At 41.1% G+C, this 16,180-nt stretch overlaps 1 protein-coding gene across 1 annotated transcript in view; it reads right to left on the bottom strand.

The window, feature by feature from the left end:
- Positions 1-308: 308 nt before the first annotated feature.
- The window catches only part of GFOD1 (Gfo/Idh/MocA-like oxidoreductase domain containing 1), a 41,319-nt gene continuing 25,447 nt past the window's right edge, over positions 309-16,180 (bottom strand). The window contains exon 2 of the mRNA XM_069957999.1: positions 309-3,612. Within this exon, the coding sequence (XP_069814100.1) occupies positions 2,693-3,612 (920 nt within the window). The 3' untranslated portion in view covers positions 309-2,692. The remainder of the gene's footprint in view (positions 3,613-16,180) is intronic.

Here is a 16,180-nt window from a genome sequence, read left to right as displayed (position 1 = left end):
CATGCCTCTCCTTGACCTAACGGCTATCTAATGTCAACGGTTTGGAACTTGAATTAGAGCTCACAGATTCCCTTTAATTATCTGCTATATACTTACATACACTGGCCCACCAGAGGCTAAAGAACACCCTTTGGCCTCTGTCTAACTAATGGATGAAGATGTTCAGCATGTACGTCAGGAACCTTCCTGGCATACAGTGCAGGCTATACTTAGGGTAAAACTCAGTCTTACATTAAGAATAATTTCAGATGAAACTAAAGAACTGTTTATGAACAGTATAACTTCATCCAAACGTCTACAGAAAAATGTTTTTGTTGTTTTTTTACTATTACTTAGCAAATTAGTATTCTCTCTAAATTATAATTCTAATTTAGGTAACAAAAAAGCAAATTTTTACACCACAGATTCACTCTACAAGAGTCACTAAAGGAGGGCCCCAATGAATAAAGCTAAACATGTTTCACATGAATACGCCCTAGGCGGATCCACATGTACTAGCAGTAGGTTATAAAATGCAATGAGCTATTTCCTACAGGACAGCTATGTTTTTTCTCCCTAGTTTATCCACTATAAAACAATGAAAGTTTAGGTGAAAAGTAGAGCTGGCCAATGGAATAGATATACAAATTCTGCCCTAGATTTATCATGTGTGCACCTCAAATCAAAAAACACTTGAAAAGGGGGTTTCAATAAATTCCATATCTATACATAAGTTCCTGATGAGTTAACAAGTCATATTACATCTGATATAGAAGACAGATCCAAATGTATGGGCATACATTTGTATAAATTTATACAATATGGGGGACATTTATCAAGACTGGCACATGAGTACGCCAGTCTTAAATAAAGCTCCACACCCTTTTCCCCAGCCGGATTTACTAAGAGGCACGCGCCAGGCTCAGAAATGTACACTTGCTCTGGTGAAGGTGTAGATTTTTGCCTGGTTTATTGCTGGCATATACCTTGATAAGTTAGTTGCGGGGGGAGGCCACACCTCCTTCCCGCCTTGCCTCTCCCCCCCCCCTCCCCCGCCTTCACTTCAGCCGAATAGATGTTATGGTTAGTGTACACCAGGAAGAAGGCAAGAATTTGAAGCAAAAATGAAGCAAAAAAAAAATGAAGCAAAAATTGGGACTGATGACCGGATAAAATACAAATGAAGATAGTGGAGACAGAACTTGAAGTGAAAAAAACAGTAACTTTATTCACATCCTCTTGCACAACATTTCGGCTATAACTTAGCCTTTCTCCAGTGTGACCAAGAAAGGGTAAGTTATAGCCTTGAGAAACCTAGATACCTGAAACGTTGCGCAAGAGGGTGCGAATAAAGTCACCGTTTTTTTTTTTCACTTCAAGTGTTGCCTTCACTATATTTTGACAAAGGACATAGTCATGGAACAAACACTATAAAGTGCAAGAGATTGATGCACAGAATTTAAAGCATTACTGTCATTTATAAAAATGCAGACCCTCACTGATCTCTAGTTTGGAGCTGGGAGAAGTGTGTGGAATCGTGCTTGACTCTACAGCACATCTTAGTGGCATGGTGGAAAAACATTTGAGGAAAACTGATGCCACAACTGATCCTATTGCTGTCAATGAGATTGTTTCTTGCTATTTTATGCCGGACTGGTCCAGACCTGGATTGGAGAATGTGTCTTGCAGAATTTTCTATTTGTTTCAAAACTTTTTACTACAAAAAGCAGGTTGACATGAAGGCAGGATGACAACTGAGGCATTTTTGCATCGCTTGTGGCATATTATGTGTTTAGTGTTTGAATGAAAAACCTGAGCCTGAAGCTACGGACATATGTGAGACCAGCCTCCTGACATCATATAGACAATGGTGTCACATGGATGTCATCTGATGTAATTCTAAGTCCCCCTATGTTGCTTGACACAATCTTTTGGGAATCATGTTCGTCTGTGAACGCAGCTCTTGAATTGCACTAAAGTAAATGACCAACCTTTAATGCAATAGGGAAGCCCATGTATTCATGGTGGGAGCAAAAGCTCCCAACTCGTGGTAGGCTAGCACTTATGATGCTATCACATTCAATACAAACAGACTATATGGCAATGCAATTTAGGCAAGCCAGAAGAAATAGATAGGAGACAGAGTTTAGTGTAGATCACCTACAATTTGTATATTACAGTCAATATGTAACTTTGCATGGATGAAGGTTCTAACAACAAGTTATGGTGGTCACTATGTTGGGATGACCTGACTGGCAAGCCAAATCATGACAAAACTTCACATCCTGCATTGTATACTACTACAAAGAACAGAAGGAAGTTCAAAGGGGATTTTGGTGCAATGTGCTTGGAAAAATAAGCCAAAGCCGACCATGTGCTTGGGTAGCAGACAAAAACAACAGCCAACACTTTTAGCATAGAACTAGCATTCTGGCTTTCCAAATGTAAAACTATCACCTTGGAAATGTACAATGATGACCGATTTCCATAGCACAAAGGTAAATAATGTTACATACCCATGGATATTTAGTCAACACCAATATACACTGTGATACATGTTCACAGCTTGTCTGCTGTGGAACAGAAAGAACCACTTCCTTCCCTAGTAGAGCAGAAAGATGCATGAGTTATACCATAGACCTGTATCCTGTGCATAGCAGCATACATTTACAAATGCTAACATCTCCCCATCAGGCCACATATGGTGACACTGCTAGCAGTATAAAGACATGCGGCTCCTGCGCATTGCTTCGCTTATTAAGTAAGCAGGGCTTAACTCGGGCTCCTCCGTCATAATCACTATATTCTGCCATTCACCAGTCTGGTTAGATTTTTTTATCATGTCCACTACACAAAGAGCATAAAGACAGTCATCAAAAGTAGCTGCCATTGTCAGCGGCCTGCCATCCCACGTTCTCCTGTCTTCCTGGTCTTGAAACGCCTGCCGCACAGCCTGTATCATTTTGATAGTCCCTCTCAGGTATGGAGAGGGGATGTCGCTAAAAGCCTTTTCAGGCAAGAGGGAATTGCTGACAAGTGTGGAGTCATTTAGAAGTAATTCCCTCTCGGAGGAGCTGTTCCTCTGTCCATAGAGATCTGTCCCCATTACTATTAGTCTACCAAATGATCCAACAACTATGACATCTTGTTTAAACTCCCCAGGGACATTGAAATTCAGGGTAACTGTACAGCAGACTCCACCTTCAAGGACCATCTGAAATGTGCAGAAATCGTCACTGGTTATCTGTCGGATTCCTTTTATGTGGTCTGTCTGCTTTACAAAGGTTTTAAGAAGTCCATGGACCTTCACCGCTTTCTGGTTGGTTAGAAAAGTCAAGAGGTCTATTATGTAGCTACCAACAGAATGCAGCCCCCCGCCACCCATAAGATCATCACAGCTCCAGTTGTATTTCTTTCCCAGCAGACTTCCACTGTGGACCTGGACCTCGCACATCTGAAGTTCTCCCACATATCCTTCTTGAATGAGCTGCTTCATCTTCACAAATGCTGGCAGGAATCGCAAGACATTCCCCATGATGCTCATAAGCTTGGGATAATAGTGAGCAGCAGACATCATTCGGAAAGCATCAAGAGGAGTCGCTGTTCTGTCACAGATGACATTCTTACCAATCCCTGCAGGACAATAAGGAACACATTAGCAATTTATTTAATAAAAATGAAATATATATATATTTTTTTTTATAGTGGTAGCATGTAAATATTAAAGAAAATCCATAATAGGTTTTATTAGGCAAAAAAGCCTCTTTCTGAATTCAAAAAGCTGTTTTCCAGCCTCCCCTTCTCACTTCTTATCTGTGCATTATCAGGCAAAGCGGTCTTCATTACAGAGGAGCAAAGTGAAGACGGGTTTGCTGAGTCCCATTATAACCTATGGAGAGGGGGAGCAGAGAAGCAGCTGTACAGTTTACAGACTGTCTCTACACATAAAATGCAGAATTCACAGGACAGAAAGGTCAGTGCTTATCTGGGAACTTGGTGAGAGAAGATTGCAGCAAGTTGTGTTTTTCAGGGCTCCCTTTTCTCCTCTCCATGCTCCCTCACCCCCCTCGGTCCCTCTTCTCTCCATAGAGCATAATGGACATAGAAAAGCTACTTCTCTTTTGCTTACTTAAAACTATTACACAGAGTTTCTTAAAATCCCTTGTACTATTGATATTTATTGATTTCTGAAAAATTACATTTAAATGACAGTTATGCTGTAATATCTGTTCCAGAAACCTTTGTTTGAAATAACAGAGTCAATGTGGGAGTTATGGCTAACTGCTCAACATTAGCAACAAAGAAAAGAAATGCATGTTCTTCTATCCCTGATCACTTTCAGGATGCCGCTTTGTTTAGGATCTAACAATCCATTTCCATTTTACATCTATTCCTCCTCTCCTCTTTCTCTCATACGCACTGATGAAAGCTTATAGGGGGACATTTACTACTCAGTCTAAAACGTGCAATTTATCTACAGAGTCTTTGTCTGTTTTTTACTCCAAATAGGAATAAATTACCAAAATATTCATAAATTTGTGAATAGAATATTCTCAGAATGTTTGCAAACAATATTGCACAAACATATTCACCTGGTACTGACCAGATGTAAGCCTGCACCAGTTTGTACGATTTTTTTAAAATGTGCAAATTATAAATTGGGAACAAATCCCAGATTATGCAAACTTTTGGGTGAATACTCAAAACAAGCAGATTAAAAAAAAAATGAATCTATAATATATTCACCCATCGAAAATAAATGGAACTTAGACCAAAAATGGGTGAAAAATCCAATTATTTACCCCAAAATAGGTGCAAAGCTCTTGATAAATTTCCCCCATAGCCCTGTCTAGATGACAGAAATCTGCAAACTACTGGCAAGAAAGCAAAAACATGCCTCCAAAGCTCTACCAAATAATGTACAAGCTGTGCTTCTATTAGGCTTGTTCGGGTATGTAGGTCACAGGCCAGAGTTAAAGGCAAACATTATAAATTCCCTTGGCAGGAGGAGACAGCATGAATGAAGCAGTATAACAGGGTATTAGCACAATAAGAAGGCACAGACATCAATACACTCTATTAGTTCCCAAGCTGCCACCTGGCCCTCTGCACAAAGCTAACACAAAGTAGGAACAAGGCCCTTGCACTCCAAGCATGTTACATGTGGAAATATACTGGACCTACCATTGTATTTAAAGACGTCAATGACTAAACCAATAAATAAACAAATGTTTAAAGGGAAGATAAGCAAAATGTTTATGCCGGCCATACAGACTGGATATGTAATGTGTACAGGGGCAGCCTGTCAGTCCCTATGTATGTGCAAAAACAGGAATTACTTATGTCAGACTTTAAAGGGGTTATCCAGCAAAAATCTTTTACTTTGAAATCAACTTGTTTTAGAAAGTTATATAGATTTGTAATATAGATATAGATGTTTTGTTTTCAGGCAGACACAGTGCTCTCTACTGACATCTCTGTCCCAGACAGGAACTGTCCAGAGCAGGTAAGGTTATCTATGGGAATTTGCTGCTGCTCTGGACAGTTCCTGTCTCGGACAGAGATGTCAGGAGGCGAGCGGGGGGATTTGCGGTAGGTTATCCGCGCGGATTCCGTAGTGTGCACGCACCCTAATGTGTATGTACACCTTAAAGGACAACTCCCGCGGGACCCCCCCCCAAAAAAAAACACAGACACACACAGACACCATACTCACCATCCCTCCGGTGACGATCGCCACTCCATTCGCCCGCCGTCCGCCTCACCGTCACCGCCGTCCGCCGTCCAGCGATGTCTCTGATTTCCGGGTCCTGGGGATGGAAAAGGCTGCCAGTGCGCTTGCGCACCGGCAGCCTTTTCATTGGCTGGAGCACATCACATGGCTTCCAGCAACCTCAGCCAATCAGGGCTGACGAAGCTGGAAGCCATGTGATGCGCTCCAGCCAATGAAAAGGCTGCTGGTGCGCATGTGCACCAGCAGCCTTTTCCGTCCCATTCACTCTCTATGAAGACGCCGAGGAGGAAGAAGACCCGGACCGCCCCCCGGCTCTGACGTCGTTGTCACCAGATTCCGCCCGGGAGAAGAGGACCGTGACGATCGTAATAGGTAATGTATATATTCTTTAACTTCCGGGCGGGGGGGTCGGGGGTCCGAAAGTGGGGGAAGGGGGCCAGACCGGGTATTTAACCACATTACAAAGTTATATAACTTTGTAATGTGTGCTAAATAAGGTAAAAAAAATTTTCGTGGGAGTTGTCCTTTAAGGCTAGGTTCATACTATGTAACTGTGCGGCTGTATTTTTTATGCGGCTGTAAATGTGCGGATGAAACTACGGCCGTGGGAAAAAATAGACATGCGGCTGAAAACATACGGTCATTTACTTGGAAATCTGGTTCAACTAAAAATAACAAATAAAATCTTAAGAAAGTGATGCAAACACCTCTGGATGCATCTGGGAAAGCAGGGGAACAGTTTACATGAATTGCTATTACCGGGGTTTGCGAGCCTCTGCAGTATGCCGAATGCCGATGTCTCTCATGGTTAATATATTGAATTAATAAAACACATTTTCTTTGTAATAAAGTCCCTTTCATTGTTCAATAATTTAATTCTAACGAATCCATCATTTTGCAATTAAATATACTGTTAAAATAGATATATATAAATAAATGTATATTTATATATATATTTATTTTTTGACAGTATATTTAATTGCACAATGATGGATTCGTTAGAATTAAATTATTGAACAACGAAACTGATTTTATTTCAATGAAAATGTGTTTAATTAATTAAATATTAATTAGTACAGGAAGCTCCAGTAAGCCGTTAATTCATATTGCCGGCAAAAGAGCATTCTGTACTAATCATCACTTTACTTTAATGAAAACATCAAATGTTTCTTCTAATTATGTTATCACAATAGCATTATTAGAAGAAACATTTAGAATTATATGTGCGCTCAGCTGATTGGCTGATCGGCTGAGCGCACATATAATTAGCGGGTCCACAGCACAGTGACTTCATTGTGCTGCGGACCAGCGAAGAGGACACATAGGGGTGAGTATAGAGCTCTCCCCACCCCCTCCCCAGCACTGCACCCCTCCCAGCAAGGAAGGGGGGTCACTTAACCCCTTCCTTGCTGGGATGGGTGCAGTCTGGCATCAGTCTGGCCCCCAAGGGGTTAAGGGGGATGCAATACATCCTCCCTTAACCCCTTGTGGGCCAGACTGTAAGCAGCGATCTGTAAAGATGCTGCATACTGTAAGGATCACAACACCGCTCACAATGATGGGTGTTGTGCTCCTGTTTGTGTGTTTTTTGTGTGTTTCTCCCTTTTTGTTTTTCAGATATCGGTATCCTGGGGATTACGTCGGATTCCGTGGACTACGTCGATGACCAGCGGTTGTTTGTTGTATTTTTTTAATAAAATGGTCAATGAGGGGTGTGGGGGTGTTTTTATTTGAATAAAAATTTTTTTTAACTTGTGTCTTGTCTTTATTTCTTTACTTTACTCTAATAGACGGAATCCATTACTAAGTTGGGGCCTAGTGTTAGCCGGTATAAAATGGCTAACACTAACCCCCTATTATTACCCCAGTACCCAATGCCACCAGGGGTACTGGGAAAAGCCGGGTGCCAGTGGTCCCGGAGCTTCAAAATTGCCGCTCCTGGACCGCAGCAGACTGGTAAGATTTAGGCTGGGGAGGGCCTAAACCAATGGCTCTTCCCACCCTGGTGTTACCAGGCTGCTGTCGCTTGGTTTTTAACCCGGCTGGTTATAAAAATAGGGGGGACCCTATGCGTTTTTTTTTTTTATTATTATTTATTTTTTTTAAAAAACGCATAGGGTCCCCATTTTTATAACCAGCCGGGTTAAAAACCAAACAACAGCAGCCTGGTAACACCAGGGTGGGAAGAGCCATTGGTTTAGGCCCTCCCCAGCCTAAATCTTACCAGCCTGCTGCCACCCGGTCCAGGAGCGCCAATTTTGACACTCCGGGACCACTGGCACCCGGCTCTTCCCAGTACCCCTGGTGGCATTGGGTACTGGGGTAATAATAGGGGGTTAGTGTTAGCCATTTTATACCGGCTAACACTAGGCCCCAACTTAGTAATGGATTCCGTCTATTAGACGGCTTCCACTACTAAGTCTATAAAGTAAAGAAATAAAGAGAAGACACAAGTTAAAAAATTTTTTTATTCAAATAAAAACACCCCCACACCCCTCATTGACCATTTTATAAAAAAAAAAAAAAAAAAAAAAAAAAAAAACGCTGTTCATCGACGTAGTCCACCGAATCCGACGTAATCCACAGGATACCGATATCTGAAAAACAAAAAGGGAGAAACACACAAAAAACACACAAACAGGAGCACAACACCCATCATTGTGAGCGGTGTTGTGCTCCTTACAGTATGCAGCATCTTTACAGATCGCTGCTTACAGTCTGGCCTACAAGGGGTTAAGGGAGGATGTATTGCATCCCCCTTAACCCCTTGGGGGCCAGACTGATGTCAGACTGCACCCATCCCAGCAAGGAAGGGGTTAAGTGACCCCCCTTCCTTGCTGGGAGGGGTGCAGTGCTGGGGAGGGGGTGGGGAGAGCTCTATACTCACCCCGATGTGTCCTCTTCGCTGGTCCGCAGCACAATGAAGTCACTGTACTGCGGACCGGCTCATTATATGTGCGCTCAGCCGATCAGCCAATCAGCTGAGCGCACATATAATTCTAAATGTTTCTTCTAATAATGCTATTGTGATAACATAATTAGAAGAAACATTTGATGTTTTAATTAAAGTAAAGTGATGATTAGTACAGAAAGCTCTATTGCCGGCATATGAATTAACGGCTTAATGGAGCTTCCTGTACTAATTAATATTTAATTAATAAAACACATTTTCGTTGAAATAAAATCAGTTTCGTTGTTCAATAATTTAATTCTAACGAATCCATCATTGTGCAATTAAATATACTGTCAAAAAATAAATATATATATAAATATACATTTATTTATATATATATTTATTTTAACAGTATATTTAATTGCAAAATGATCGAATCGTTTACATTTAATTATTGAACAATAAAAGGGACTTTATTAGACAGAAAATGTGTTTTATTAATTCAATATATTAACCATGAGAGACATCGGCTATAGTGCAGAGGATCGCAAACCCCGGTAATAGCGATTCATGTAAACTGTGTTCCCTGCTTTCCCAGATGCATCCAGAGGTGTTTGCATCACTTTCTTAACATTTTATTTGTTATTTTTAGTTGAACCAGATTTCCAAGTAAATGACCGTATGTTTTGAGCCGCATGTCTATTTTTTTCCCACGGCCGGAGTTTCACCCGCACATTTACAGCCGCATAAAAAATACAGCCGCACAGTTACAGCGTGTGAACCCAGCCTAATAAAGGGGTATTTCCATGTTAGCTTGTTACCCAGGAACACGTCTTTTAAATCTGAGATGGGAACACACCTTTAAGACCTGAATATTTAGGTAGGCCTTACAACAGACATAAAAATAACAGAACAATGTTATTATTATTATTCATTGTTTGCAGCACTTGTTGGGTATGTTCCCACAATAAGGGCAAATAACAGCTATTAACCCCTTCAGGACTGGGCTAATTTTCATTTTTTGCTTTCGTTATTACCTTCTTGTGTTTAAAAGGCCATAGCGCTTACATTTTATCACCTACAGACACCCTTTTTTTTGCGATACCGATTGTCTTTAGCAATGACAGACTTCCATAAAATATGCTGCAAAACTGAAAATTATTTGTTAAACTGACATGTTATCCATGTTCCTTAAAGGAGAAGTCTGACCGTTCTGAGAATCTGGCAGCCGGCAGGGGGTCCCGAGGCAGGTCCCGTTGCTCACCGTGTGCACAGGGTGAGGTAAGTTTTTACTTGTTATCAAATTCCCCCCTGAATTAAAACTAAATATGTTTAAAACTGCTCTATTACCATCCTTGTAACACTTTTATTTTTTGGTCTGTGGGGCTGTGTCTTTTTTTGTGCCATGATCTGTACTTTCCATTGGTAGCTTGCTTGCAAATATGCGACTTTTTGATAACTTTTTATTACAATTTTTCTGGATGTGATGTGACTAATAATATGTAAGTTTGCACTTTGGCATTTTTTTATGCTCATGCTGTGCGACATCAGGAATGCCATAATTTAATAGTTCGGGCAAATCTGCATGTGGCGATATCAAATATATATATATATATATATATATATATATATAGGTATAGAGGTGGCTATATGACAAAAGGCAATGAAAAATATACAATTTGTTAAGCCTAACTGTGAGCGATCAATCCCAAAGACAGTTTTGTTAGCCTGTGCCAATAGCCCTGCCTATCACTGACAAATACACTTTACAGATGTTCGTCGATCATTGAGACGGCTTTTCATCAATTCAATAACTGGCGGAGATGCAGCGTCAACAAGATCTGCTGGCAGGAGAGTCTGCTATAACAAGTCATTGTTATCATTCCTTTGGGGTCTTGTAAAAGCTGCAATGCTGCTGGAACATTTCCCACTGACTGCTATACCTGGTGAAAAGCACTTTACAGTGCAGTCTTGTCTTTGACCTTGGCTGTTAGGTGAGGACACTTTACACTGATTTTACTGTTTGTAGAACCCTGTCAGTGCCGACAAGAATATACCAACAATTTTTCTTTATGAACCGTAAAGACTATAATTACAAAACTTAACTTTTATTAATATGCTTTAAGAACTGTGCGATGAGTGATTTAAAACTTGGGGTGTAACTGACTATGACCAGTAGTTGAGTAGATATAAAGTGTTACACTTGAGGTCCTTGGATTACTTGGCTGCATCCTTAAATAATAAATTAGAGCTAGAGCTTTTTGATACTATAAGGTCTCCTTGGGATTCCTATTGCACAGTTCATGGGTATTCCTAACTTGCTACCTGATTCTTACTCCCCCTTTATTATCCTTCCCTTACCCGTTTTACCCTTTGTCCCATCTAATTCTCTTTATGTTACTGTTTTAATATGAATGAACCTACACAATAGATGGCAGTAAGCTGTACCAGGGAGCGCTGCAAAGCAGGATAGGCTTGCTGCGGCAGACGTGCCCCAGGTTGCTACCCCTCGCATGACTTGTTTGTGAAGGTAGCTGATGTGTAGCGCAGTACAGAAGGATGAGACAAGCACATAGTCGGGGACAGTCAAAACAGTCAGGGCAGGCGGCAGGCAATACAGAGTCAAATAACGTAAGCAAGGAAACTGGTACACTGTAAGGGTAATCAGACAAGGAATGCTTTTTCAATAGACAAAGAGCAATAAAGATCCGTCAGAGAGGGACAGGAAGAGGCGGGTATATATAAATATGCAAGAAAAGACCAATTAGGGTACTGGCCCTTTAAACCAAAGTAGAGCCCCCTAGGAGGCGGGGACATATGTGCTGGCCTGAGAGTGAGCACGAGGAGGCAGGGCCGTGCAGGAGATGCGGCCAGGTGCGCAGGAGTGGTATGTGCCCACGGCCAGGGACATAAGCGGACATGACAAGCTTCAATTGTTTTCTTACATACCAGTTTTATGACATTGTAAGTCTAAAAAGGTGCAATAGAATGGTGAACATTATCTACATCCATTATCCCACAACTGTTTAAGCGGGCCATGAGCTTGAATTGATTTAGTTGCTTATAGCACTTATGTTCACGCAATGGGTATGTTTGCTAAAATTGTATTTAAAAACTTTAATAAAAAATTAGTTTAAAAAAAAAAAGAAAGAAAAACATGGCAACTAGTTTGCATCCTTTCTAAAAATAAATAAATAAATAAATAATAATAATAGGGCACTATATCTAACACTGCTGTAGTAGCCACACGGACTGGCATTGTGGGCTGCCATAGAACAGATCGTGGACAATGTTCTCTGGAATGGGGTTTGGCACAGCTCAGCTTCTTACATATAAACATTCTAAAAATAAAGCCAAAGTATGTAAGGTTCTGATATGCAAAGTATGACCCTTTCACATCACTACTAGCTGTCCGTCACTGCCACAAGTGAGAAGATAATCCACAGCAGGACACAGTAGCAGCAAAGCGGGTGACATTCTGACTAATCTCATTCACATACTGTGGAGAAAGATTTGCGGCATGTCCATTTCTGTTGTAAACTTTAGCCAAAAACCTGCCCTCCTTTTAATCTAGAGGGGTGAATTCACCACAAATCTACATCAACATCTGCAGCCTTGTGAATATTTCCACGTGAACACAACCTACAAAGCGCAGTCTATAGGCCTGAGCTGCAGATCCACAAAGCAGGAGGCTTAGTCTGACAGCTCTCAATGAATATTAATGTATGTCACTGCCCTTTATGTCAGAGAGCGTGATCACGGATGACGCATGAGGAGGCTTCTCATATCATGCCGACAGCATTTTAAAGACCCTTACTCTTCAGCTAGAAAACATCTTGAGCAATATGTACTATCTGGTCCTCAAAATGGTGCTCATATCATACAGGGTTCTATACCTTTTGTGCCATATGAATTATTAGTAGACTATAAAAATAAATGCAAAAAAGTATACACTTTTTCTGTATTTATTTCAACTGTGATAAAGAGAGATCCACATAGCATTTGGTTGTATTTTCTGACCATGTATATTTGTCTTTACAGGTGAATTTTCTGGTGGGAACTAATGGGAGACAGACAAGACTCCCATTCTGGAGTCAGGTTCTTCCAAACACTTGCTTAGGGATTTTGCCTGGTAATCCAAGAAACCACATTAAACACAACTACTAATAAGAAGACCCCCCCAATTCTCACTTTTATGGGTGCTCTGTAAAGTTCAGTAACTAAGTAACATGTCTGATAATTCAATACAATAGGTAGATTCTACCAATACCCCTTATTCCACTCATATGGGAGGCGAGAGACAAAGGTTTATTTCTGAAGACAATGGCCCAGCTTTGCTCCACCTGAATTTTGGCTAAAAGAGTAATGTACAGGACTTTTCTTCACATTTAGGCTGCGTATGAATCCGTCTGTAGTGCGAACCGCGAATATAAGCACGTAGTTTTGAGGTTGATGCGCTCGCTTGAAAGTATACGATATGCACCCGCACAGTGCACACTACGTATGAGCTTACGGCCGGATCGTATACGGTGCCGTGAAAAATTAGCAAGACCATTGTTTGAGGATGGAAATGTTGAAACTCTCGGCCGTGGATTTCCATGCGGTCCCGTACGAAGTACTTATTTCAGCCAAATTGAACTTGATTTTTCGATCCAAAAGGTTCTGTGTGGTTTACGGGGCTGGGCGAAGATTTCCAAGTAAATGACCTGTTTCAGATCGCTTCGAATCAAGCTAGGGAAGCATAACTGTACTGCGGGCGTATGTTCGCGGTTCGTACGCATCCGGCCGCATGTCGATTTTTCCCACGCCCGTAGTTTCAGCCGCGCATGTACGGTGGCGTATGAACTACGGACGGAATCATACGCAGTGTGAACATAGCCTTATTATGCATTTTAGATACTTTTGCGCCACTTTTAGACACTTTTCCGCCTGATATGAAAAATTTGCTTAGTTTATTCAAAGGGAGCGTGGCCTACTTTGCACAAAAAGAATGTACCTGAATCTGTCTGAAAGTTCTGGTGGACCCCAGGGCAAGTAATAGGTGGTATAAACTTTGCACAAAAAAAACTAGACAGTCTTTAAGTGTGAGAGATCTGGCTCATTTAAAGATTGTCTCTAAATTGTCTCTAAATTTCTCTAAGGTTTCCTGTGACAGAGGTTGGTAAAAAAAAGCCAGGAACATGGTGGCAGGCTAGTACTATCCATCTCAGTAATCCCAAACACTGAAATCAACTGGTTCTCAGCCTGAAATACACAAGTCTCCCATATTGCTCAACGTGACTTTGAACAGTGGTGATTTGGAAAAGTTATATAAATAAGTAATATAGTAACGCCTATTTCTTCACATCTGATAGATATTCTTCTTCTGCAGGAAGATACTGGCAGAAATAAGAAAAATAGTAAGGAGTGCATCCTGGGGGGCATAGACAACAAGAGCCAGTTACCCTTTTCAGTAGCAAAAAAAAGTGACACAGCCCTAAGGCCAATCCTGAGTATATTAATAGGACCACTGTCTGACTAAAATGGACAAGTGCACTGAAAAGGTCTTGTACACAGGTCTATATACTGTCTAATAAGTAAAGACAGCTTAAAGGGGCTGTGTATGTATGCACAAATAAGGTCACTGCCCCCCCCAACAAACACACTTCCCTCAAATCTAACTCTAAATCTAATTACCCTTTATATACTGTCCTTGACACACCTTTTACTGTCCATGTGACACATTAACACAAGCTACATAGTTGATAATATATACAAATCCACCAAGTCCCATGGTATGAGCTGCACAAAAGACTTGCAAAATAAAGCTTGTACAAAAATTAGCAACAATTATATGCCAGAAAACTGATGAGGTTGAGAACTCCTTAGTTCTCAATTCATCGGCCATTTTCAAAAGATTTGTTGGCTATCAGTGAAAGAGAAAATACAAGACGCTTTCCCCCCATTTTTTACATTCTGGAAGCACAGACAGGTATATGAAAGGTACCATGTGGCTCCTTGACCTGTCAGCAGTTTGAAACATCGATTGTATCAGACACCTTAAAGGGGTTATCCAGCGCTACAAAATCATGGCCACTTTTCCCCCTACTGTTGTCTCCAGTTCAGGTGTGGTTTGCAATTAAGCTCCATTTACTTCAATGGAACTTCAAACTGGAGACAACAGTAGGGGGAAAGTAGCCATGTTTTTGAAGAGCTGGATAACACCTTTAAAGGGTTTTTCCAGTGCTACAAAAACATGGCCACTTTCTTCCAGAGACAGACCCACCCCAAACCAGCTTGGGCTGGGTTTTGCTGCTCAGTTCCATTGAAGTGAATGGAGCTTAATTGCAAACCGCACCTGAACTGGAGACAAGAGTTGTGTTGTCTCTGAAAAAAGTGGCCATGTTTTTGTAGCGCTGAATAACCCCTTTAAAGTCCTTAGAGCTGGTTTGCTTCATCTAAAGCCAACATTGAGATAAAATAGTGATAAGGTGATTTGTAAGATTGGTGGAAACCTAGATTGCGTACAATACTCAGATCCTGATGGAAACTTGCCAGACACTTTTATCCAGGACAGAAGTCTCCCAGAAAATCTTTGGATCAATTAACATCTGTTTAAAACAGATTTAAAAAAAACTGAAGTTTGTAAAGAAATATCCTAATAGCATTAAAAACAAAGAAAAGACAGATACTAAAGGTTAGTATGCGTCACTTTACACCTTTTTGTGCCAGAGCACTGGACTACTACACCGGGGTGATTGCACCCAAACATTCTGCGACAAGGCTCAGGTGTGCCGCCACGTCCTTGGGATCCAACCCCATCCCCAGCACTAAATATACAGCTCACCACTACAGGTACACAAGTTTTCTAGCAGACTACCAGACTAAATGTCCTGCTTGGTCCATCCTAACCTGTAACTAAACATGGTGGTCATAGGGTTCTTGCAGTTCAGGCTTTTTGGTAACCTAGTAGGGCTGTCTGTTTTCCTAATGTGCCCTTCACACTGTTTGCCTAAAGTGTGTACAGAGACTATAGAATCTAGAAATCCTTAGGGCTTTGCTTGTGTGTTTAATGGGATAGCAGCTCTTGTTCTCCTTTGTAGCACTTTGACATTCAGCCCTCTCCATGTCCTTCGGCTTATCTACATTAGGGAAATAGCATTTAGTCTTAGACCAGAAAGTAATAATTCATGCTGATGATTTAGCACTCATGACAACAGTGAAGATAATCTACTCCTACTCGCAATAAACCATTGTAATCAATGAGGCAATTGCCCTCCTTTGACAAATGTCAGACTGGGCTTTGTCATCAATCCAGCAATCTGTGGCTATCCTGGATAGCAACACTGGATGCAACAAGCTGGCTCTGCAGCACAATAGGCTGGGGAACGCTGCTGGATATATGGACAGTCAGTATAGCTACTCCCCAACTTGGCTGAATTAGATTAGAAAATGTTGCATGAATGACCTGGGTAAACATGCGGGATGGCAACTAAGCTGGTCACCAGAAATATGTGAGCTTGGCTTAAGTGGCTCATTCTGATTTAGTAGGATTGGCACTAACTGTATGGTCTATGCATTTAACAGCATGATAG

The sequence above is a fragment of the Dendropsophus ebraccatus genome, chromosome 2 (assembly GCF_027789765.1).
Source record: "Dendropsophus ebraccatus isolate aDenEbr1 chromosome 2, aDenEbr1.pat, whole genome shotgun sequence".
Lineage (NCBI taxonomy): Eukaryota > Metazoa > Chordata > Amphibia > Anura > Hylidae > Dendropsophus > Dendropsophus ebraccatus.
The sequence above is the reverse complement of the archived record's forward strand: the minus strand, read 5'-3'. Positions and strand labels throughout refer to the sequence as shown.